Below are 24,611 nucleotides of genomic sequence, written 5' to 3'. Positions count from 1 at the left end.
ACTTAAGCGCCCGTAACTCCAAAGCCTTGCACTCGCTACTTAAAAATCATCTACTATTCGACTCCTGGAGGGTTGCCGACCCCTTAATTAAAGATTATACGTTTTTTTCCCCAGTCCACAATTTATATACTAGAATTGATATGATAATGGTCGGAAGAGACCTGACCTCTAAAATTCAGAATTGCCGTATTTATCCAATAACGTGGTCCGACCACGCCCCTATTTCTCTGACTCTGTCTGGGTTAGCTCGTTCTCCCTCCCCCCCCTCTTGGTCCCTTAATGATGCCCTTCTTCAACAGCCTGAAGTGCTACAACAAACCACTCAGGCATTGACTGATTATTTCACCGAGAACCAAACACCCGGTATATCGGATATGACCCTATGGGAGGCACATAAAGCGGTCCTCCGGGGCCACTTCATCCAGACCGCGGCCAGACTCCATAAACAGCGTTCCCAAAAAATTTTGGAGCTATCTAATCAACTCCATCAGTTGGAGGAAGCCCATAAGGCCTCCCTAAATTCTGCTGATTTAGAAAAGGTACTTAAAGTCAGGGGCGAACTCAATATGCTTTTATCACATAAAACTGAACAGTGCCTTAGACGTCTTAATCAGTTATATTATGAAAAAGGAGACAAAGCAGATAAACTCCTAGCCAGAAAGTTGAGGGCTCAGATTTCTTCCAAAAATATTTTATCCATTCGCACTAAACAAGGAACTCTGACTCATGACCCTGATCGCATTTTGGATGAATTCGAAGGGTTCTATAAATCTTTGTATAACTCGGAGGTGACCCCCCCCTCATCACAGAGATTTGATGAGGGGATCGACTCCCTCCTAGATAAATGTAATCTACCATCCGTGAGCAGCTCGACAATTTCTCAGTTGAGCGCAGAGATTACTGTCGAGGAATTAGAGAATGCTCTTAAAACTCAGAAACCAGGCAAAGCCCCTGGACCTGACGGGATCTCAATTATGTACTATAAGAAATTTAAGGGGACTTTATTACCCCACCTTTGCAGGCTCTTCAATGGATTTCTAAGCGGTAACCCCCTTTCTCCTCGCGCATTGGAGGCACGAATAGTTTTGATCCATAAGCCTGGGAAAGATCCTAACTCCTGTGCTAGCTACCGCCCCATTTCTTTATTAAATAACGATATTAAACTATTCGCTAAAATTCTAGCCCTAAGATTAAACCCAATTCTCCCACATCTAATACACGCTGATCAGGTGGGCTTCATCCCAGGCCGACAAGCTAGAGACAATACACGGAGAACTATTAATCTGGTCCATCTTATTAACAAGACCAGACTGCCCTCCATCCTTCTCTCGCTTGATGCAGAGAAGGCTTTTGACAAAATACTATGGCCTTTCATGTTCGCCACTCTGCGCAGGTTCGGCCTGGGAGGAAGCCTACTTCAGGGTATTCAGGCACTCTACTCTAACCCCTCTGCTAGAGTCCGGGTTAATGGCAAAGACTCTCACCTCTTTCACATCAGCAACGGTACACGCCAGGGGTGCCCCCTGTCACCACTAATTTTTGCTATGACGATCGAACCTCTGGCGTGTATGGTTAGATCCAACCCCGACATTAAAGGAATCCCTGTTGGTGGGGAGGAATTCAAATTGTCATTATTCGCTGACGATGTTCTTTTAACTCTCTCCTCTCCTAATATCTCTATCCCTAATCTATTTAAAACCCTATCATTATATTCTCACTATTCGGGATATCGCATTAATTACTCTAAATCGGAAGCCCTCCCTCTGCATCTTGGCGGGAATACCAGATCTTTCCTAGCTGCTAACTTTAATTTCTCCTGGCGCACCAAGAAAATTAAGTATCTAGGCGTGTATATCACTAATTCCTATGACTCTCTATACTCGGAGAACTTCCCAGCTCTGTTTAAGTGTATAGAGTCAGACCTTCGAGATTGGGATAAACAGATTATAGCCTGGTTCGGACGGATAGTTTCAGTAAAGATGAACATCCTCCCCAGGATCCTGTATCTGATCCAAACAATTCCCGTAAGTATCCCCGCGGAGGCCTTACGTCGAATGCAGAAACTCTTTGTAAAGTTTATATGGTCTAATAAACCCCCTAGAATCAAGACCTCCACCCTAGTACGTGACCCATTAATGGGAGGTAGGGGGTTGCCGGATATCCGTAAATACTATCATGCAACCCACCTGAGTCAGGCCTTAGCATGGTTCTCCCCAACCCCCCGCCTACCCTGGATCCAAATTGAACTCTTTGCGGCCGGGGTCTCCACTTTGGTTTCCCTCCTTACGCCAACTAAGCCACTACGGTCAATGCATACTTGTATCCCTTCAACAAAACTCACCTGCTCCCTGTGGCTTTTCTGCATTCGACATTACGGCCTGTCCACTTTCCCTTCACCCATCACATCTATCTGGGATAACCGGGATTTCCCCCCAGGCTCAACATTGCGATCCCACTCGTGGCTCCACTTGGACCCACGCCCGGGTCTGGTGTTTGATTTTATAGACGGGTCCTCATGGCGTTCCCTTCAATCGCTATGTGACAGATATAATATTTCCCAACCTGTGGCATATGAATACTTACAACTCCGCTCCTTTTTAAGCTCCCTTCCCAAATCCCAGGTTTTTCGCCAGCCTACCCCCTTGGAACGTCTTTGTATTTATTCTCCCATGCGGCAGGGCATTATATCCATACTCTACGGTTTGTTACGTTCCCTGAAGGCAGTTGACCTACTCCCCCATGAAAGTAAGTGGGAACAGGACCTAGGCCCTCCCCCTGATGAAGACTCCTGGGAAACCATTAGACAAAAAGTAGCCCAGTCTTCAATTTCCTCCTTAGTAAAGGAAAATTCTTACAAAGTCTACACGAGATGGTATCGGGTCCCTGCGACCCTACACAGGATTTTTCCAGGGTCCTCTCCACTATGTTGGCGTGAATGCGGCCAAACCGGAGATTTCAAACACATATGGTGGTCATGCCCAAAAATACACATGTTCTGGACTCAGGTGGAAGCTCTCATTAGTTCTATCTTCTGTTCACGAATAACCCTAGGTCCATGGTCAGCCCTACTGGGCCTTCCCTTACCCAATTTAGATAGCCATGCAAATAGCCTAGTTCTTCAAATCTTACATGCAGCCCGCTGTGTGATAGCTAAGAACTGGAAAAAAACCAATACCCCCCATAGGAGCATGCTAATAGCTAAAATTTGGCATATCTCCACAATGGAGAAAATTACAGCATCCTTACATGATAGATCGGACAAATATAGGAGGATATGGGAACCTTGGTTCATCTTTATTACACCCTCCATTTCAGGGGTGTGATGTAAAGTGATGCGGTAGGATGCATTAACCTATACCAAAAAGGTCATAATAAATATAAGAGATGCTATGCCGTCCTGGGTGGGACAGTTGACATGGTCTGCGCTAGGGAGGTTTTGCCCTCCAAGGCACACTCCCACCCTGCTAACTTCTCTGACGATCCACCACCACTCTCCCATTCCCCCCCCCCTTCCCTCTCTTTCTCCCACTCTATCTGTCTCTTCCTCAGATTCTTCTTTCCTCTTACTTCTTCTCCTCTTTACGTTTATCATTGTTTAATCTCAGAAAAACTGTAGTCGATATACACTTCTGTCATTATTGATGCACTCCTTTGTTCTTGTTATATTGGATTTCCCCTCCACGGGATAACTTGTATGTGATTCAATATTTACTTGGAGTTGTCATCTCCTGTCTGTATTGTAACAGTTCATTCGACTTAATAAAAATATTAAATAAAAAAAAAAAAAAGAGAGGGGGGCACTAATTAGGTGCAGTATTAACTATACAGCAGCTATAAGGGGAAAAACACTTATATAAGGTTATCCCTGTATATATATAGCGCTCTGGTGTGTGCTGGCAAACTCTCCTTCTGTCTCCCCAAAGGGCTAGTGGGGTCCTGTCCTCTATCAGAGCATTCCCTGTGTGTGTGTGCTGTATGTCGGTACTTTTGCGTCGACATGTATGAGGAGAAAAATTATGTGGAGACGTAGCAGATTGCCTGTAATAGTGATGTCACCCCCTAGGGGGTCGACACCTGTGTGGATGAACTGTTGGAAGGAATTACGTGACAGTGTCAGCTCTGTATAAAAGACAGTGGTTGACATGAGACAGCCGGCTACTCAGCTTGTGCCTGTCCAGACGTCTCATAGGCCGTCAGGGGCTCTAAAGCGCCCGTTACCTCAGATGGCAGATATAGACGCCGACACGGATACTGACTCCAGTGTCGACGGTGAAGAGACGAATGTGACTTCCAGTAGGGCCACACGTTACATGATTGAGGCAATGAAAAATGTTTTACACATTTCTGATAATACGAGTACCACCAAAAAAAGGGGTATTATGTTCGGTGATGAAAAACTACCTGTAGTTTTCCTGAATCTGAGAAATTAAATGAGGTGTGTGATGATGCGTGGGTTTCCCCCGATAACAACTGATAATTTCTAAATGTTATTGGCATTATATCCTTTCCCGCCAGAGGTTAGGATGCGTTGGGAAACACCCCCTAGGGTGGATAAAGCGCTCACACGCTTGTAAGGGCTCTACCTTCGCCTGAGATGGCCGCCCTTAAGGATCCTGCTGATAGAAAGCAGGAGGGTATCCTAAAAGGTATTTACACACATACTGGTGTTATACTGCGACCAGCAATCGCCTCAGCCTGGATGTGCAGTGCTGGGTTGGCGTGGTCGGATTCCCTGACTGAAAATATTGATACCCTAGATAGGGACAGTATATTTTTGCCTATAGAGCATTTAAAAGATGCATTTCTATATATGCGTGATGCACAGCGGAATAATTGCCGACTGGCATCAAGTCTAAACGCGTTGTCCATTTCTACCAGTAGAGGGTTATGGACACGTCAGTGGTCAGGTGATGCGTATTCCAAACGGCATTTGGAAGTATTGCTTTATTAAGGGAGGAGTTATTTGGGGTCGGTCTTTCAGACCTGGTGGCCACGGCAACAGCTGGGAATTCCACGTTTGTACCCCAGGTCGCCTCTCAACATGAGAAGACGCCGTATTATCAGGCGCAGTCTTTTCGTGGACAAGCGGGCAAAAGGTTCCTCATTTCTGCCCCGTGACAGAGGGAGAGGAAAAAGGCTGCAGAAATCAGCCAGTTCCCAGGAACAGAAACCCTCTCCCGCCTCTGCCAAGCCCTCAGTATACGCTGGGGCTTTACAAGCAGAATCAGGCACGGTGGGGGGCCCGTCTCAATGAATTTCAGCGCGCAGTGGGCTCACTCGCAAGTAGACCCCTGGATCCTTCAGGTGATATCTCAGGGGTACAAATTAGAATTCGAGACGTCTCCCCCTCGCCGTTTCCTAAAGTCGGCTTTACCGATGTCTCTTTCTGACAGGGAGACAGTTTTGGAAGCCATTCACAAGCTGTATTCCCAGCAGGTGATAATCAAGATACCCCTCCTGCAACAGGGAACGGGGTATTATTCCACACTGTTGTGGTACCGAAGCCGGACGGCTCGGTGAGACCGATTCTAAATCTAAAATCTTTGAACACTTACATACAGAGGTTCAAATTCAAGATTGAGTCACTCAGAGCAGTGATTGCGAACCTGGAAGGACTACATGATGTCTCGGGACATCAAGGATGCTTACCTTCATGTCAATAATTTACCCTTCTCACCAAGGGTACCTCAGGTTTATGGTACAGAACTGTCACTATCAGTTCAGACGCTGCCGTATGGATGGTCCACGGCACCCCGGGTCTTTACCAAGGTAATGGCCGAAATAATGATATTCCTTCGAAGGAAGTGAATTTTAGTTATCCCTTACTTGGACAATTCCCTGATAAGGGTAAGATCCAGGGAACAGTTGGAGGTCGGTGGAGCACTATCTCAGGTAGTGTTGCGGCAGCACGATTGGATTCTCAATATTCCAAAATCGCACCTGGTTCCGACGACGTGTCTTCTGTTCCTAGGGATGATCCTGGACACAGTCCAGAAAAAGGTGTTTCTCCCGGAGGAGAAAGCCAGGGAGTTATCCGAGCTAGTCAGGAACCTCCTAAAACCGAGCCAAGTCTCAGTGCATCAATGCACAAGGGTTCTGAGTAAAATGGTGGCTTCCTACGAAGCAATCCCATTCGGCAGATTCCACGCAAGAACTTTCCAGTGGGACCTGCTGGACAATTGGTCCGGGTCGCATCTTCAGATGCATCAGCGGATAACCCTGTCACCAAGGACAAGGGTGTCCCTCCTGTGGTGGTTGCAGAGTGCTCATCTTCTAGAGGGCCGCAGATTAGGCATTCAGGACTGGGTCCTGGTGACCACGGATGCCAGCCTGCGAGGCTGGGGAGCAGTCACACAGGGAAGGAATATCCAGGGCTTATGGTCAAGCCTGGAGACATCACTTCACATAAATATCCTGAAGCTAAGGGACATTTACAATGCTCTAAGCTTAGCAAGACCTCTGCTTCAAGGTCAGCCGGTGTTGATCCAGTCGGACAACATCAAGGCAGTCACCCACGTAAACAGACAGGGTGGCACAAGAAGCAGGAGGGCAATGGCAGAAGCTGCAAGGATTCTTCGCTGGGCGGAAAATCATGTGATAGCACTGTCAGCAGTATTCATTCCGGGAGTGGACAACTGGGAAGCAGACTTCCTCAGCACGACCTCCACCCGGGAGAGTGGGGACTTCACCCAGAAGTCTTCCACATGATAAAAACTCGACAGGTATTGCGCCAGGTCCAGGGACCCTCAGGCAATAAGCTGTAGACGCTCTGGTAACACCGTGGGTGTACCAGTCAGGGTATGTGTTCCCTCCTCTGCCTCTCATACCCAAGGTACTGAGATTGATAAGATGGAGAGGAGTAAACACTATATTCGTGGTTCCGGATTGGCCAAGAAGGACTTGGTAACCGGAACTTCAAGAGATGCTCACGGAGGATCCGTGGCCTCTACCTCTAAGAAGGGACCTGCTCCAGCAAGGACCCTGTCTGTTCCAAGACTTACCGTGGCTGCGTTTGACGGCATGGCGGTTGAACGCCGGATCCTGAGGGAACAAGGCATTCCAGAAGAAGTCATCCCTACTCTGGTCAAAGCCAGGAAGGACGTAACCGCAAAACATTATCACCGCATTTGGCGTAAATATGTTGCGTGGTGTGAGGCCAAGAAGGCCCCTACAGAGGAATTTCAACTGGGTCGTTTCCTTCATTTCCTGCAAACAGGACTGTCTATGGGCCTAAAATTAGGGTCCATTAAGGTTCAAATTTCGGCCCTGTCGATTTTCTTCCAGAAAGAACTGGCTTCAGTACCTGAAGTTCAGACATTTGTAAAAGGGGTGCTGCACATACAGCCTCCTTTTGTGCCTCCAGTGGCACCTTGGGATCTCAATGTGGTGTTGAGTTTTCTAAAGTCACATTGGTTTGAACCACTTTCCACTGTGGACTTAAAATATCTCACATGGAAGGTGTCGATGCTGTTAGCCTTGGCTTCAGCCAGGCGTGTGTCAGAATTGGCGGCTTTATCATATAAAAGCCCTTACTTGATATTTCATTCTGACAGGGCGGAATTGAGGACTCGTCCTCAATTTCTACCTAAGGTGGTTTCTGCATTTCACATGAACCAACCTATTGTGGTACCTGCGGCTACCAGGGACTTGGAGGACTCTAAGTTGCTTGACGTTGTCATGGCCTTGAAAATATATGTTTCCAGGACGGCTGGAGTCAGAAAATCTGACTCGCTGTTTATCCTGTATGCACCCAACAAGCTGGGTGCTCCTGCTTCTAAGCAGACGATTGCTCGTTGGATTTGTGGTACAATTCAGCTTGCACATTCTGTGGCAGGATTGCCACAGCCAAAATCAGTAAAAGCCCATTCCACAAGGAAGGTGGGCTCATCTTGGGCGGCTGCCCGAGGGGTCTCGGCTTTACAACTTTGCCGAGCAGCTACTTGGTCAGGGGCAAACACGTTTGCTAAATTCTACAAATTTGATACCCTGGCTGAGGAGGACCTGGAGTTCTCTCATTCGGTGCTGCAGAGTCATCCGCACTCTCCCGCCCGTTTGGGAGCTTTGGTATAATCCCCATGGTCCTTACGGAGTCCCAGCATCCACTAGGACGTCAGAGAAAATAAGATTTTACTTACCGATAAATCTATTTCTCGTAGTCCGTAGTGGATGCTGGGCGCCCATCCCTAGTGCGGATTGTCTGCAATACTTGTATATAGTTATTGTTACAAAAATTCGGGTTATTATTGTTGTGAGCCATCTTTTCAGAGGCTCCTTTGCTTTTATCATACTGTTAACTGGGTTCAGATCACAAGTTGTACGGTGTGATTGGTGTGGCTGGTATGAGTCTTACCCGGGATTCAATATCCTTCCTTATTATGTACGCTCGTCCGGGCACAGTATCCTAACTGAGGCTTGGAGGAGGGTCATAGGGGGAGGAGCCAGTGCACACCACCTGATCCTTAAGCTTTTATTTTGTGCCCTGTCTCCTGCGGAGCCGCTATATCCCCATGGTCCTTACGGAGTCCCAGCATCCACTACGGACTACGAGAAATAGATTTATCGGTAAGTAAAATCTTATTTAAAGATATTTAACATCTTTATTATCAACAAGACCTAATCGTAGATGTGATCTAGGCTGAATTAGAATGGTTTTAATAGTATTATTGCCCATCCATCCAAATACTCAAATCTCCACAAACCTATGATAGGTAATTGCTTATTCAATTCTCTTAAGCGGGCTCTGTGGACATTACTAGGAACATGTATATTTAATATTGTTGAATTCTTCTAGCTACTATAATATATTGGCCTTTATGGTCTCTGTTGTGGTAATCTTCTCTAATGGACAGGTCCACCTTTTATGTGGCAGAATAGCAGTCTTTTTGTGTGTTGCAGATACCCGATTGACACAGTGGGGGGAATTAATTTAGGTGCTAGTTTGATCGTGCGTGACGTTTTCACAGGAAGCTTGGATTGCAAATTAAATTTACAATAGAATTGCAAACTCACATTTCTTTTTTCAGAGTAAATTTGGGTGTTTTTGTTCACAGCCTCTGAGCAGGAGAGAAAGTAGGGAAAATCTTTATTCTAAGATAAAAATGTTGGGACTTGCTTCAGAACCCACTGGATACCCATTTGACACCTTTTTTGGAGAGTGTAGTACTGTCCTTATGCCCACTACAGCCTTCCATCATATAGTCCTGCTAACAAGGTTTTTTTTTTATGATGCGGAGGAGGGTCTACGAAGGTCTCCCCACTTTTTTATGCTTTTCACTTTTTGTACAAAATTCACACAACATATCGGCGAGTAGTACAAATTGGCATTTCACAATTGAATTGTGAGTTTCTCAGGCGCACGCATGGACGGTATCCGGATGATAGTGTCCAGTCAATAGATACATCATATGTTACAGACATTAGGTCGACAGAGTCAAAAGAACGACTGGGTCAAAAGGTCGACGCATGGAGAGCGAAGCGAGCCCCGTGAGGGTATGCCTTTCTACAATTGGTGGTCTAAGATGACAAAACTATTAACACTAACCCCAAAAATGCAAAAAAGAAAAAGAAAAAAAAATGGTGTCTACCTTTTTTATGTTGACCTTTTAAACGTGTCAAGCTTTTGTGCTGTCTACTTTTTCCATGTCGACATTTTGACCATTTCCTGTCTAATATGTTGTGTCTATCTATTGACTGTCTAACTAGACACTATCTATTATACCAAACCCGCATGAACATGATGTGTGCATGTTTAATGATGTACTCGCACCTAATTGAAGTCCCCCAAGTGTGTTCCCTGGCAAAGAAATGCAAGCAAATTGAACAGACTGCAAATGAAAACTGCATATACAAATATTAGTGGAGATGGTGTTATTGAAGTCAGTAAGTTCTCTTTCCATATCCATTTACTTGCATTAAACACTAGTGAGTACATTTGTTTTAATTAATTTGGGTTTGGGCCATGAATATGCTTGATATTGTGTATTATAATTTTAACATTGTTCATGTTTAGTGTCTGCTGTACTGTAGAACAATGTCTTTGTAAATATGTGGAGTGAAATTGTTATAACCTTTGATAAACGTATCCTGAATTTAAAGTGGTATTTGATACAGATATTTGGTACCTCTCTTGATTTTAGAATTTTAGCAAAGGGATGCATTTTATTTCTTTTTCAGGGTCCATAGTCTCCACAAGGTTAACCTTGGGGTATGCTGGTGGAGAACAAGACAGGCACCGAACAGCTTAGCTTTTCAGGCTATCAGGATGCACTAGACCTCCTCTACCCTCATACTCCGACCACAGCTCAGGTTCTAAAGTTTTTGTTTGGTGCCAGCAGGAGCTGGTCATCGTTTCATAGTGGTGTTGAATTTTGCAGCCCAAGCTCTTCTCACTGTATATTATATTGCTTTCCCTGTGCTTTTCTTTCCTCCGTAACCCTTAGATACTGGTGTGTACAGGGTTTACTTTGCTCACATTGCAAGTTATTGTATTTGTGAAGGCTTATGAGCACATACTGTTGTTAGTTACTGTACATGTTGCACATTGCCATTTTGTGAGTGTACTCTTTAACAAAGGCAAGACAGCTAAACAGACTTGGCTCCTACTATAGTGTCATGTAGGACCTGTTCCACGGAGGTTTTATATCCGTATTTATTACAAGACTGTCAGTGTACCCCCGGGCACATCGTCTCCCCCCAGTGCCAGCACAGGAGCCTCCCTAGGCTGCATTTTCTAACATGCTGTCTAAGATTGCTGACCTTATTTCAGCCCTGTCTGTGACTCCCCCTATAGGTCTCCTTCAGAAATTGCAGGCTGTCCATCAGCCTGTTTCAGTCCCACCTGTCCCTCCTCCCTGGTTGGGCATGTTTTCAAACTCTGTACAGAGCTTCATCTGCTGCATTCCATAATATGCTGTATTACAGGGTCAGGTAACACTAACCTACACCTACTGCCACCAAGTGAGCTGTGCTATCTTCAGTCTACGCCACTCTCTGATTCTGAGGAATCTTCTGCTGCAGTAGATCATGCTGATCTCTCTGATGCTGGGGAAGAACAGGTGCAATCCAGATTTATTGTGGCTGCTTTGGTTAGGGCGGTTAACTTCTTGCTCCAGTTTAGAAGATACTGAACTGACACCAAAATCAAAAGATCCTTTGTGTAAACGCCAAAAAGTGGTAGTGGCTGAATTTCCACTCTCTGACTATTTCTCAGATGCTATGAGCAAGGCATGGACAACTTCTAGCAAGAAATTTACTGTACCTAAAAGGTTAAACTCCTTTTATCCGTTCCTGGCTGCTGATCGTACAAAATGGGAAAATCCACCTAGTGTGTATTCTCATGTGACACGCTTGATTAAAAGCTCCATTCTCCCTATTCTTACAGCGTCCTCCCTTAAGGATAGCCAATTGGACACGTCTTCAATCTTTATATTCCCTTTCAGGCACTACTGCCAGAGATGCTACGGCTTCAGCCTGGCTGGCTAAAGCTATTGAAAAGTGGGCGGATACCCTCGAAAGCCGTTTCACTTCTGATGCGACCAAGGAACAACTGTCATTAATTGCCAACATCAGGGATGCCGCCTATTACATAGGCGAAGCTGCTCTGGATACAGCTCTTCTGTCATCTAAAGCTTCAGCTGCTTCTGCAGTAGCACGACGCATTGTTTGGCTTCATTCATGGAAGGCAGACTCTGATGCTAAGAAGGCCCTGGAAGCAATTCCATACACAGGTGAATTTATTTTTGGACCAGAATTGGACAGACTGTTAATAACCTGGCAGCTTCTAAAACAGCTTGCCTACACTCAGCCTCTTCTACGCGACCTCTGACTTCATCCTTTCGCCCTCAAGGCAAGGCCAGACCTTCCCTATACTGTCTTAACACAAAGGCTTCTAAGCCTAAACAGGCATGCGTGGCTAGACGCCCAACTATCAAACCAGAGGATAAACCCTCAGTGACCCCAGTGTGGGAGGCTGACTTCTTCGGTTCACCCATTCTTGGCGTCCGATAACAACAGACGCCTGGGTTCAAGAAGTGGTCTCACGACTTTACGCTCTCCTTCCTTAAGTGTCCTCCCAGACAATACTTTCCTATCACTCCACCAGCAGACCTCGGCAAAGCCAAGATGCTGACAAAGGTCATTCAATCCTTACTACAATCAGGGTTGTTTATTCGTGTCCCTGTGTCTATCTAATAAAATCTAATCTAATCTAAAATTTCTGAAAAGATATCTCAAAGTGCCCAGGTTTCGTAAGGAAACTCTCCGTTCCATTGTCCTGGCTATGCGACCTGGTGATTTTATGGTCTCCCTGGATATACAGGATGCTTACTTCCATGTATCTATAGCACCCTGTCATCAACAATTCCTACGATTTGCTGTCCTACGTCAGCATTTCCAATTCCAGGCCCTCCCCTAACACTGTCCACAGACCCCAGGGTGTTCACCAAGCTCATGGCGGTGATGGCTGCTCACCTTCGGCAGCAGGGAATCCGGATACTCCCTTACCTGGATGACCTACTCCTTGCAAATTCTCTGGAAGTCCTCAACGATCATCTCCAGGTGACAGTATCATTCCTTCAGAGTCACGGTTGGCTGAAGAACTGGGCCAAGTCTTCTTTCATCCCGTCTCAGAGGATGCTCCATTTTGGAGCTCTGCTGGATTTTCAAGTGCAATGCATCTTCCTTCCTTCCTTCCTCCGGCCAAGATTACAGCACTACACTTGTGCATCCACAGCTACACAGTTGCAAGTCTATCCACATGATGATACTGCTTCCAGATGTCCGGACATCCCCCTCATGGTGGCTACAAACTTCCAACCTGGACAAGGGTCGACCATTCTGGATTCCACGTTGTGTTCTTCTCACCACAGACAACAGCTTTCGGTGGTGGGGAGCTGTCACGGGCGATCACTCCTTTCAGAGCTGTTGGACCCCAACAGAGACAGATCTTTCGATCAACATTTTGGAACTTCAGACGGTTTGCTGGGTCCCCCCCACCTTCTGATTTTTCATCACGATAGAGCTGTCCTTAGGACTAAGCAGGGATACCTCCCCAAGGTAGTATCAAAAGTTCCATATCAACATGGAAGTTGTGGTACGGGCCTTCCATACTCCTGGCCTTTTCAACTGAAGAAGCTTCGTTGGATGGGGTCCATGCTCTAAAGATTTATGTGGAACGGTACCAGTTCCATTAGGAAAACAGATTCCTTGTTTTGTACTTCATGGATTCCACATGCGTGGCTGGCTAGCTAATAAACAAATTTTGGCTTGCTTCCCCCACTCTCAGGCCTACACGCAAGCAGATCTTCCAGTATCGGTTTCAGTCTCTGCTTACTATTCGCTCTGTGAGACCTTCGTGGGCAGCCCACCATGGTGCGTCAGCTGAACAATTATGCAAGGCCACTACGTGGTCCTCTGCCCACACGTTTCCTAGGTTCTATGCCTTTGATACATTTGCCTCTCAGGATGCAACCTTTGGTTGTATTCTCCTTCTTTTAGCTTAGAAGCGGTCCCTCTCTATTACAACTCGTTTGGGATATTCCCAAGGTTAACCCTTTGGGGACTGTGGACCCTGAAGAAGAAAATAAGAGTTATGGTAAAACTTACCTTCGAGATCTATAGGACACACAGGGCACCTAGCTTCAATTGGTTGCTCTTCTTGGTCACCAGTTCCTTTTTTCCTGATTATGAGTGTGTGTTTTCTGTGTGTACCATCCTTTTCTCCTCTCCAGCTCCTGCTTTGAGCTTGTTAACTAATACTGAATAGCCTGAGCTATGGGCGGGATAGGAGGAGAGAGGGGTCCAGTGCATTCTGGGAGCTTGTAAAAGCTTAGATGTTTATCATGATAAAATGGAAAATAATCTTGAACTAGATTTTTTTTTTTTTTGTTTTGTTTTATTAATGTAATGTATTAATGTAAACCAGATGCCACATTCTGTGGATTTTGTCCTCTTTAAGCTTATGCCAAGAAAGTCAATGAACCCTATCAATGAGTAGGTTTGCTGAAGAACGGGAGCCAGATCAGCAAAAATGGTATTCGCCATGTTAGCTTTATTGTACTTGAGATTACTTGGCTGGAAATGCCCATAAGCACATTGTCCATGGCGTAAGGACATTTTAGTTTTTAGCACCTAGTCTTTGATTACACTTTAAAATTGCAGGTCCAACTTCTGGCCCTGTTGAGGCGATGTACTTTAAAAAAAATTTCAAAGAATTTGGGATGCAGAAGAACTCCAATTACTCCTGTCATGGAACTCTCATACCAATGCTGCACTTTCCACACTACATTGAACCTCTACCACCAATATGGGTAATGATTTTCACACCTAGGCAAGAAACTAAATAAAAAATTAAAGACAAACTTAATGATAGCACTGAAGTAAAATAGTTTCCACTTACACTGTAACATACAGGTCACCAATACAATAAAAGTGATGATCTCCCTTTAGCAAAACCCTATCCATCTTGGGCACAGTTCAGTGATATGAAGGCTTTTGTTCTGCTGCTAATATCTTTCTGATTTTGGTGGGCACACTCTCTTCTACAATACTTGTAGGTGGGATCCGTTAAATTTGCCCACTGTTTGGATCCTGGTGGTCAGGATACCAATGCCGGATTCCTGGTGGTCAGGATACCGATGCAGAAATCCCGACAGCTGGCAATGTCGCCAGCCGGAATACTGGTGCTACAGGATTATTCCACGACACCCATAGAGTGGAAACAGATCCTGTGGCGAGCCATCGAGCCCAAAAGCTCGTCCCGCTGCTGGCATATTGACGGCCGTGATGCCGCTGTCGATAGCTTGACAGCCGACATCCCGACTGCCGGTAAATCATACTTAATCCTTGTAGGCAACAAGGATGAAAGGAGATCTTTTTGCAGTTATTTGCTGTAGTCTCTGCTTCTTTGGTAGTCCAGCAGGGGCCAGAGCCCATAGCAAGCCTGGACTTCAAGCCTAGAAAATCGTTACCACTGAATTTTTCCTCTGGTATCCAAGACACAGCTTTTTATCCATTCTCAATTTCCCATGTTTCAGGTTGGTGTTCCCTGATTAGAGGTTGCTTATCTACAGCATATTTTTCAGCTTCTCAATTTCTACATACAACTGGTTCTCATAAGCATGTTTGGTAAAGTCTGGCTGGCCTTCTGGATACATACATCTATATATACTATATATATCTAACATACTGTTAGTGCAAAGTGTTTGGAGTACTTGTGGAGCTGGCTGTGCATGGAACAGCTCTTTATACGATTATATTCCTCCAGGGTGGCTCTTTACAGAAAACATTTCACAGTGCAGATGTGTCCTTTTTTTGTGTGTGTTACTTTAGTCCTGCCAAATAGCCCCTTTGAGCGCATTATATTCTGTGCGACTCAGTAGTGTTGAGCATCTTTTCCACTCAAAATGTCTTATTCATATAAAGAAAACAACTGGAAGAGACAAGTCTACATTGCTATAGTACACTGATCAGTGGGATGTGCAACATTTGTACAAACCGATGCAGCCGCACTCATCTAGTGCGGCTCCATCACATATGTGTGCACTCCTGGTGGGACTAGGCGATCCGGCTCCTAGCCCCGCAATGGGAGTGCACAGAAACGCTCCCATTCTAGTGAATGGTGTGCGTGCATGTCACAGATGCGCACGTGCCCCAGACTCGGCGATCGGCGTGCCCAGGTACGGACGGAGCCATGATAAGTGTTGCTTCATCTGTATCTGTGCAATGTCTTTGTCAGAATCTACCTAAAAATGGCTCAGATGTGAGCAGCCACTGCTTTTCCTCACGCCGAGTTTCGTTGTGCTTCATCTGTGACTTTTTGTACGTGTTTAAAAGGGGTAATTATGTCTTGGCCACCATTTTCAGTGGGAAAGTTATTGTGGGGTTAACCCCTCAATTTTTCACAGCACAAACTAGCCAGTTTGGTCTTTAATCATTTTAGGTTGATTTATTTAGTGTTTATAATTATAATGTGTTTTTATGTGAGGATTGAACTGTAATTGATCTTGTTCACTGAGTATGTGACCGTTCTATTGTAGCCTTTCATTTAGCTAACTTAATCCTTCTGCTTCAACTGCTGTACTTAGAGCTGGTGATTCAGAGGGCTCATTCACACGTGTGGATGCCTTACCAGCCTGAGGTCCCTTAGGCACTGCAACAGTGTTGACGGGTGTTGAGTACAACATTAATTAAAGGACCTGTAAGTATTGTTAAACCTTAAGAGTTGGATTACTTAGAATCAGTAGGCACTTTTAACAGATGTTATGATTTACAGGCGAGTCATTTTTACAAAATATTCCTGAGTTTTATGGTTTCATCTATCACAGTATATCATGGTCTAGTATGCATTTTATGTTTAGAATGTAACCTCTCACAAGCGGGGCCTATTACCTCATGTAATTTGGCTTCCCTAAAGTTGGGTACACATTGGCACGACAGAGATTAGTTCCGACAGAAATTGTCCCTCTATAAGCGATGTCGCACCAGAACGGCATTTTGGTGCGACAACGCTCCAGTGTGTACCCAGCCTTACTTATACTAGTACTACTACTGATTTACTCAGTACTCCCTTCAACCGCACCTGATCTTTGGTTTCTGCCACCCTGCTGCTTACCTGAGTGCTGTGACCACTGATGCAGAAATGTCCTGCACTATCTTGTAATATGTGTCACGGTTATCTTGTGTGCTCATTTGTCAGGCATGTCCAAACTGCTGCCCTCCAGCTGTTGTGAAACTACATATCCCAGCATGCCCTGACAGTTTTGCTGTCAGAGAATGCTAAAGCTGTGTCAGGGCATGCTGGGGTGTGTAGTTTCTCAACAGCTGGAGGGCCGCAGTTTGGACATGCCTGGTTTTATGTACTTTGTTAGGCGCTGCTGAACCCTTGTGGCACCATAAAAATAAAGTGTAATGTTTATGCAGGATAGATTATTTTAGTTACTTCATCTATCCCTTGTTGAATTTCAAACACATAAAAGGTACTTGCTAATGATCTTCCTGTAGTTGAAAAGATTTATACTGGCACCAGGAACCGCAGAATAAGTCTCCTAGGAGCTGTATGTGGAAATGGGGCCTACTTTAAATAGGGCACATCTCTCAAACATAGCTTATGTTTGCTCGCCTGCTATCCCCTGCCTCTTTAGGCATTGGCAGCCCAAGTACAAGTTGTGTTACTTATAACGCCACTTAGTTTTTACGCAGTAAAACAATTATTTTTGTAGCCCGCATTTGGACTTGCATCCAACAGTCAGGCCCTCTGTATGTCAAAGTTGTGCTGTCCTTCTGCTGGCTTGAATGCTTTTTATTTTTTGTGGAAAATAAGGGATTTTAGCCAGGCTTGAATATTTGAACCCCAGATCTTTCAGCGTTTGTACTGATTGGGAAAGCATTAGGTAAATTAGGGTGGTAAGAATGACAATCCACTTGGTGTTGCATAAATGTGATTCAAATTTTTATTTTTCTCCCAGACTCACAGCTATGGCATTTCTCTGTAAAAATGTCCTGACACTGAATTTCCTACCATTAGGTTTTTATTTCTGAAAGCAAATACTTAACTTCAGAAGCAAAATCAATGCTAATGTAACCATTCCAGGAATAGGATTTCATACAAGATACCCCAATCAGGACATTTTAGTTGCTGTTTATTTGAAAACGCTTAACTGTCTATGAAGACCATAAATTAGAGTATACGTTCACTGTGTTTGTTCGGTTCCTATGTATAATTTATGTCAACAGTGAGAATGTCATTGGATTTTAGTGCAGGCAGTGATTGAAACTTGGTAATGTGTGATATAGCCTTTCCCCACCCAGTGCATTAAATCAGGCAGCCCCTGTGGGTCTTTGCAGTCAAATGCTTCTAGCATCCTACCTGCTAATCGACCTCACTTCCTGGCTTCAGTCTGCCTAGTTATCAGCTAACAAAAGAAGAGCAGCTTTTGATCCCTGCAGACCAGAGACAAGGAAATCATGGGAAGCAGATGCAAGTTGAATTGCTGTTTTTCCTCCTCCTGTTTGCTGCAGCAATGCACTATCTTTTAGGCATGTAACAGGTATAGTGTTCTGCATGGCTAGACTCCAAGGGGAAAACAATGAGCACAGCAAGGGACCAGGATTTTTGCTTTCTGATTTGGATGTGATGCTGCTGTAATTCTATCTGCAGTTCTTGCTGATCCTTCACCACACGGCAGCTGGTAGAAGAGTAAGACTGCCTGGCAACCACCTGCAGAGCTGCAGAGATGAATTACATTTTCGGAAACAACACACTCCTATACTCCCGTGCCAATCGGGGTGGCAATACTAGCTCCAGTCATAGCTCTGTAGGCCCAAAACAGAAGCCCTGGGCAAAGAAGGGCTCGACAGAAGAGCTTAGAGCTGAGCCAGAACCTTCTCGATGGCAGCAGATAGTAGCTTTTTTTACTCGCAGGCACAGCTTTATTGACTGCATCTCAGTAGCTGCCAGCTCCGCCCAGGTAACTTGCCACTTGTTGGAATGATTTGTCTTCTTGGTAAAAGGATTTGGAATGTTTATTTCTTATACTATAATGGTTTGGGTTGTAAATGCTGAAAACGGCTTAGATGAATGAAATATTCATTTCCAATGTGTTTCGGTGTACATTGTTATACTATTTGTTTGTATTGCACTGTGCTACATATTGATGTAGGATTGTATTGAAATATACATTTTCCAAAATGGTCAATGATCTAATGCACTCAGCATGATTGAGTAAAATGCCTTTTAAAACAGTTCATGGTTTTTGTCCAGAAAATAGCCTTAACACTGATAAATTAAACAATTTAAATGTTTATTAATAGATAAGTGCACCTAAATATATAAATATAAGTTTTATAACGGTGTACTGTATACTTCCTTTCATGAAAAAGGTAGAAACTGTTATTGTGCATTTTGAGCTTTTTACAGTGAAAGGTATTTATTATGGTGAATTTGTTAACCTTTAGAAAGTTGTTAACCATTATTAACTTTCAGCATGTTAGTTTAGCTTGCGTCTGTGTCCTCTGCGTATTAATTTTAAGCCCCATCTCCGCTCTGTAATTTGCTGCTTGCAACTGCACAGTGCAGGCTTCACAGCAAGGGACTGGAGCTGATGTCTTACTGAGCATCGATCAGACACAATGAGGAGGGGCCATATGACCGTACTACACAGTCCATATCTGCATTTGTAGGGGTTTTGTGTTAAAGGTAGAAAATGTGATAAGATATGTTTTGACTAATAGTAATTTGTATTCCTAGCAAAAAGCGCATTCTGCTGTCACAGAAAAACATTTAAAACTGATATGGTTTGTATTCATGACATATTTTACATAGCCACAATAATATGCAATAGTTTTCTATTCTTCTATATTGCCAAAGTGTCTTATGGATAAAATATAGACGCATATTGTTAGGATTGAACTTTGACAACAACACGGTCTGCTCTGTACATCAATAGGGTGTCAAACGTTTTTTGTGTAAATAGTTGATTTTGTAATACTGATATATTGAGTAGTGATATTGATGTAACTATCTCCACACATGAAGTGGTTTGGTGTTTTTTTAAAAGACTTTTTATTCTATATTTAAAAGTATAAATATACTATTACTATTCATTTTATGTAAGATGCAGTTTCTGCTCATATCTTACGTTAAATATTTTATTTATTTCCTAACATTCAAGATAACCAACTTAAGGGAGAAAACAATACTTTATTGTAATAGGACCAGTGGACTTTTCTGAATGAAAGGCCTTTGAATACACTGCAGCTTTGTACCAGTTTAAATTACGTTTATTTATTGATGGGAAGTAATGAGATGAGTTTCGTTTTTTTATTATATTCTGATGTAACCACGTGTGCCCCCTAACAGAGCATGAAGGTAAAGCATATGTAGCCAGTCTAATTTTGGGCTAGACTATTTTAGTCTGTTTGAGATAATAAACCAATTTTATAGGACTTGACATTTTACTAATAAGGTTGTTAAATATTGGTCTAATTTTATTAAATTATCTTTCTATTATAGACAAGTACTGATCTATATATTAGTATAAAACATTGTTAAAATCCATTATGATTGGCAATGACCACATTTACTTGCCTTTTAAAACTAGAAATTTGGTGTTTTCAATAGTTTATTGGCTAATCAGTTTAGATGACAAGCTCAAAATCTGTATTAAATTATTCCTCAACAAGTACAGTGATCAGTAGACAACAATTGCATGGTTGGCTGGTCTAAACCTATCTCTCTTGTTTATTTTTAAAACCACACTTTAAAAAAAAAAATGCTGTCTCTACTGGCATGGCACTGTAGCTTCTTAAACAAAAAATAAACCAATGACACTAAAAAACTTGTGTCTATATTAAAAATGTTTAATGTAAGGGACATGCTTTTGTCTGTGTGTGTGTTTCTCTGAAAAGTACTTTTGCATTTTTTCCATTTTGTATTACTATGCAGATTTATTTATTTACTAGCTGGCGTACCCGGCGTTGTCCGGGATTTTAAGAATGTTTGTTTACAAAACTCAATGTAAAGATTAAACACACAGGTTGCCGCTAACATTTTATTCCTTGTGGAATGGTTTTTATTTCTACCATTTGTAGCTGTTTTCTTTGGCATTTTATTTTTTTAACTTCAAAACAATAGAACATTTTGTAAATCATCACTGACATATTATGCATGTCCTGAAATAGTCTGTGCTGCTGGGCCATCCCTAGGGGTGCTAGTGGTGTGTTACCCCCACAGTGTTTGTTCCCAGAGTGTAAGTCATATGTGTACCAAGTTTGGTGTAAATTGCTCTAGGTATTGCCGAGTTATGCTGTCTGCTAAAAAAAAACTCTGTGCTGCTGCCCCACCCCTAGAGGTGCTAGGGGTGTGTTACCCTCACAGTGTTTGTTCCCAGATTGAAATTCATATGTGTAGCAAGTTTGTTCAAAATTGGTCTAGGCATTCGTGAGTTATGCTGTATCCTGAAATACTCTGTGCTGCAGGCCCGGTGTCTAACCCCCACAGAGTTTGTTGATAGATTGTAAGTCAGATGTGTCCCAAGTTTCGTGTAAAGTGCTCCAGGCCTTCCACAGTTATGCTGTCTGCTGACATACTCTGTGCTGATGTGTCGTCGTCTCTCTCCCCCCCCCCCCCCCCAGGGGTGCTAGGGGTGTCTGACTCCCACAGTGTTTGTTCCCAGAGTGTAAGTCATATGTATACCAAGTTTGTTGTAAATTACTGCAGGCATTCCAAAGTTATGCTGTCTCCTGACATACTCTGTGCTGCTGCCTCACCCCTAGGGGTGTTTTTTACCCCCACAGTGTTTGTTCCCATACTGTGAGGCATATGTGTATCAATTTGTGACTGCATGGCTCCAGCAATTCCGGAGTTATGATGTCTCCTGATATACTCTGTGCTGCTGTCTCCCCCCTAGGTGTGCTAGGGATTTCTAAATTTTTTAGTTGCCTCTGCTGTGTATTAATACGCTTGTATATCAAATTTCACGATCTTCGCTTGTAAACCGTGGATTTGTATAGCAAGACAGAGTCAAATTTTTCATTTTTATATAGTAGATAATAAGTAATAAGTAGGACAGATGCTTAACATTAACTTGTTCCTATATTCAGCTATCTCTGAGCATACTTTTGTACGTATTATGTTTAGTCTATCTACATCAGGGGTGGGGAACCTCAGGCCTGAGGGCCGTAAAAGGCCAGCAGAGCCACTTGGCCCGGCCAGGCTCACCTAGCTTCTTACCCTCAGTAGCAGCCGGAGGCAGAAGCTCACTCCTGAGCTACGGCTTCCGGCTCTGGCAGTGTGCGTGTGCTGCTGTGTGGTGCTATGGGAGAGATGTCATGACTTCCCTCCCATAGTTCTGAGGAGCGAGTGGCCAGGCAGAGGGCACCGGTCCGGAAGCAGGAGCGGGGCTGGTGAGTATTGTGGTTTTTTTTTTTCTTTTAATGTGTGTGTAAGTGTCGATACTAGGGGGCATATCTAATGGGGCATAACAACTGACTGGTGGCATATCTAATGGGGCATAACAAGTGACGGGGCATATCTAATGGGGCATAACAATTGACTGGGAGCATATCTACTGGGGGCATAACTACTGACTGGGGGCATAACTACTGACTGGGGATATACTGGGGGCAGGCATATTTTTAAGTTGATGATTTTTGTATGGCCCCCGAAGGATTTTATAAATATCCAAATGGCCCTTGGTAGAAAAAAGGTTCCCCACCCCTGATCTACATATATTCAGATGTAATAGGAATAATAAGCTGTAAAAATATGTGGTTCTATTGAAAGATGTAAAATAAATTAAAATCAAAGCCTAATAACAGTATTAATATTATAAAGTATTAGAACATGGTTAATCAAGGTTACTAATTATTCATGTTTTTTTTGTTTATTTTCAATTAAAACAATGCAATAAAAAAAACTGGTTACTAAAACGGTTTAAACAAAAAAATTGTTAGTTTTTATAGTTAAAAATAATAAAAAAATGTTTTTTTTTTCAACCCTGAATAATTCACTATTTTTTTTTTAATAAGTCTTTTTATTAGGCAGCCATAAAGTTACATCGAAAATAACAGGGGATCAATCAACAAAGATAATCAACAATGACAGATAATCAAATTCAAGGAGCAAAAAACGCAGAATAATCAGGGCTGCACAATTTTTTTTTTTGTAAGAAGAGAAAAGAAGAAAGAAAAAAATACAATTCAAGCATAACAAACACAGTTGGATAGCAGCCACACATAGGTCTCCCAGGTGCTCACTGCCCCGAACAATTAAACAATAATTGTAAAATGTATAGCAATCATTACAACTGATAAAGAAGAAGAGAAAAAGTAATAGAAAGAAATAAAGACAGAGAGAAAAGAAGAAATAGCGTAGAGATATAATATTGAGAGATGATATGATATAACGCCGGGTTGGGGGGGGGGGGATCAAATATCTATTACTGAGGGAAGATTAAATCGTAATTTCGGGATGGACACAATAGTCTAGTGTGACAGGAGGTGGAGAGTCAATGCATAACTAAAAATCTATAGACCAAGCAAACACCCTAAATCAAAAGAAAGTTAAGTAATAGTTTCAGCTATACGGTTGATTAAGTACCACTTTGTATCCTGAAAACTCTTCCAGATACAGTCACGCCTGTCTAGAGGTAAACCATCTACATAAGTGCCCCATTTTTTATGAAAAAGCATCACCCCAGTTTCAATCTGGAAAGTAGCCATGCACCTCTCGCAAAAGAGTACATCTAATAAAGATGATTCCCATTCCCCTATCGTTGGGGCTGTTTTATGGATCCAATGTCGCAGTATCACCTGCTTCGCTACAGTGAACATCACGGTCAGTAAAGGAATCACAGGGGCAAGGTCAAATTGCGCCATCCAAGACGAGAAATCCGCGAACAGCAGTGGACCCACTACCCTTGGGAGGTTTAATTTCAGAAGACGGGATAAATACTGGAGGATCTTATACCAAAACCGCATGATTTTTCCACAAAACCAAAGATTATGTGCAAGAGAAGCTCCACTCACTCCACATTTAGGACAAATTCCCAATTCTCCAGGATGAAAATGTTGTCTTTGGGAGGGGGACACATACATCCTGTTCACAATCCTTAGATGTATTTCTTGTAATTTAGCAGATTTTAGAGCCTTCAAGACCAACTCAGTGTTCGCGGAAATCTCGTCCATTGTGGGAGCCTCTGGAAGTTCCCGCCTCCAAGAAGCAGAGAGAGGGCACCAGGAAGGGGCTGAAACCTCAATCAAGTCATTGTAAAGACAATGAATTCTTGAACGGACTGTGCTTACAAAACGTGAGAGTGTCTAGCACTGCTCTAGCAGAGGTTGTCCTACCCAAGGGATCAGCAAAAGAGTTAATATAATGGCGCGCTTGAAGGTACATAAAGAAACTAGAGCGGAGCAAAGAAAATTTATCCTGTAGTTGTGTGAAGGAGAGCATCTGTCCACCAGGATCAAAGACATCCTTGATTGCATATATTCCCTTACATTTCCATGTATAAAAGTATCGATTATCTAAAGATGAGGGGAAATTGGGGTTGCCCCACAAGGGTATATATGGTGATTCAAACGGGTCATTATGGAACATCTTATGAACGGAGACCCAGGCCTTATAAGTATCCCAGAATAAAACATTGGTGTTAAATTCCTGAGGAAGTTTAGATAGTGGGGTGTGAAGTAACGCTGCTGGGGAATATGGGGAAAATAAGGCCTTCTCCAGTTCAAGGTTCGTAAAGGAGCCAGACTGTAATAGCCAATCCGAGGCAAACTTAAATAATGCAGATCTAGCAAACATCGTCACATTAGGCATACTTAGGCCTCCCTTTCGCTTATTCACATAAGTTTAGGCTCTGGGCATGCGGGGCTTAGCATTTTTCCAAATTAATTTTTAAAATAATTGTGAGCAGAGTAGGGAATCCTGTTTAGTGATCGAGATGGGGAGCATTTGCAGCAGATAAGCCAGTTTGGGGAAGATAACAGCCTTTATCACTGTTATTCTACCCAACAGGGAAAGTTGGAGGTCTTTCCAAGATTCTAAACTTGTTTTAATTTTTTGAATAATGGGAGGGTAATTAAATAGATATAACTGGGAAAGATTTGAA

The 24,611-nt window shown here is 43.3% G+C and overlaps 1 protein-coding gene across 27 annotated transcripts in view; it reads left to right on the top strand.

Annotated features, from left to right (window-relative positions):
• DLG1 (discs large MAGUK scaffold protein 1) overlaps positions 1 to 24,611 on the top strand; it is a 1,011,951-nt gene that overhangs the window by 398,021 nt on the left and 589,319 nt on the right. For 2 of the 27 annotated variants that reach the window (XM_063916393.1, XM_063916398.1), the window contains exon 1: positions 17,878 to 18,464. The exons of 22 other annotated variants lie outside the window; for them this stretch is intronic. In XM_063916393.1, the coding sequence (XP_063772463.1) occupies positions 18,231 to 18,464 (234 nt within the window). In that variant the 5' untranslated portion in view covers positions 17,878 to 18,230. Of the gene's footprint in view, positions 1 to 17,875; positions 18,465 to 24,611 lie in introns of those variants that run through there. 3 more of the 27 variants (XM_063916397.1, XM_063916394.1, XM_063916396.1) reach the window with 3 other exon arrangements.

The sequence above is a fragment of the Pseudophryne corroboree genome, chromosome 4, assembly GCF_028390025.1.
Source record: "Pseudophryne corroboree isolate aPseCor3 chromosome 4, aPseCor3.hap2, whole genome shotgun sequence".
Lineage (NCBI taxonomy): Eukaryota > Metazoa > Chordata > Amphibia > Anura > Myobatrachidae > Pseudophryne > Pseudophryne corroboree.
The sequence above is the reverse complement of the archived record's forward strand: the minus strand, read 5'-3'. Positions and strand labels throughout refer to the sequence as shown.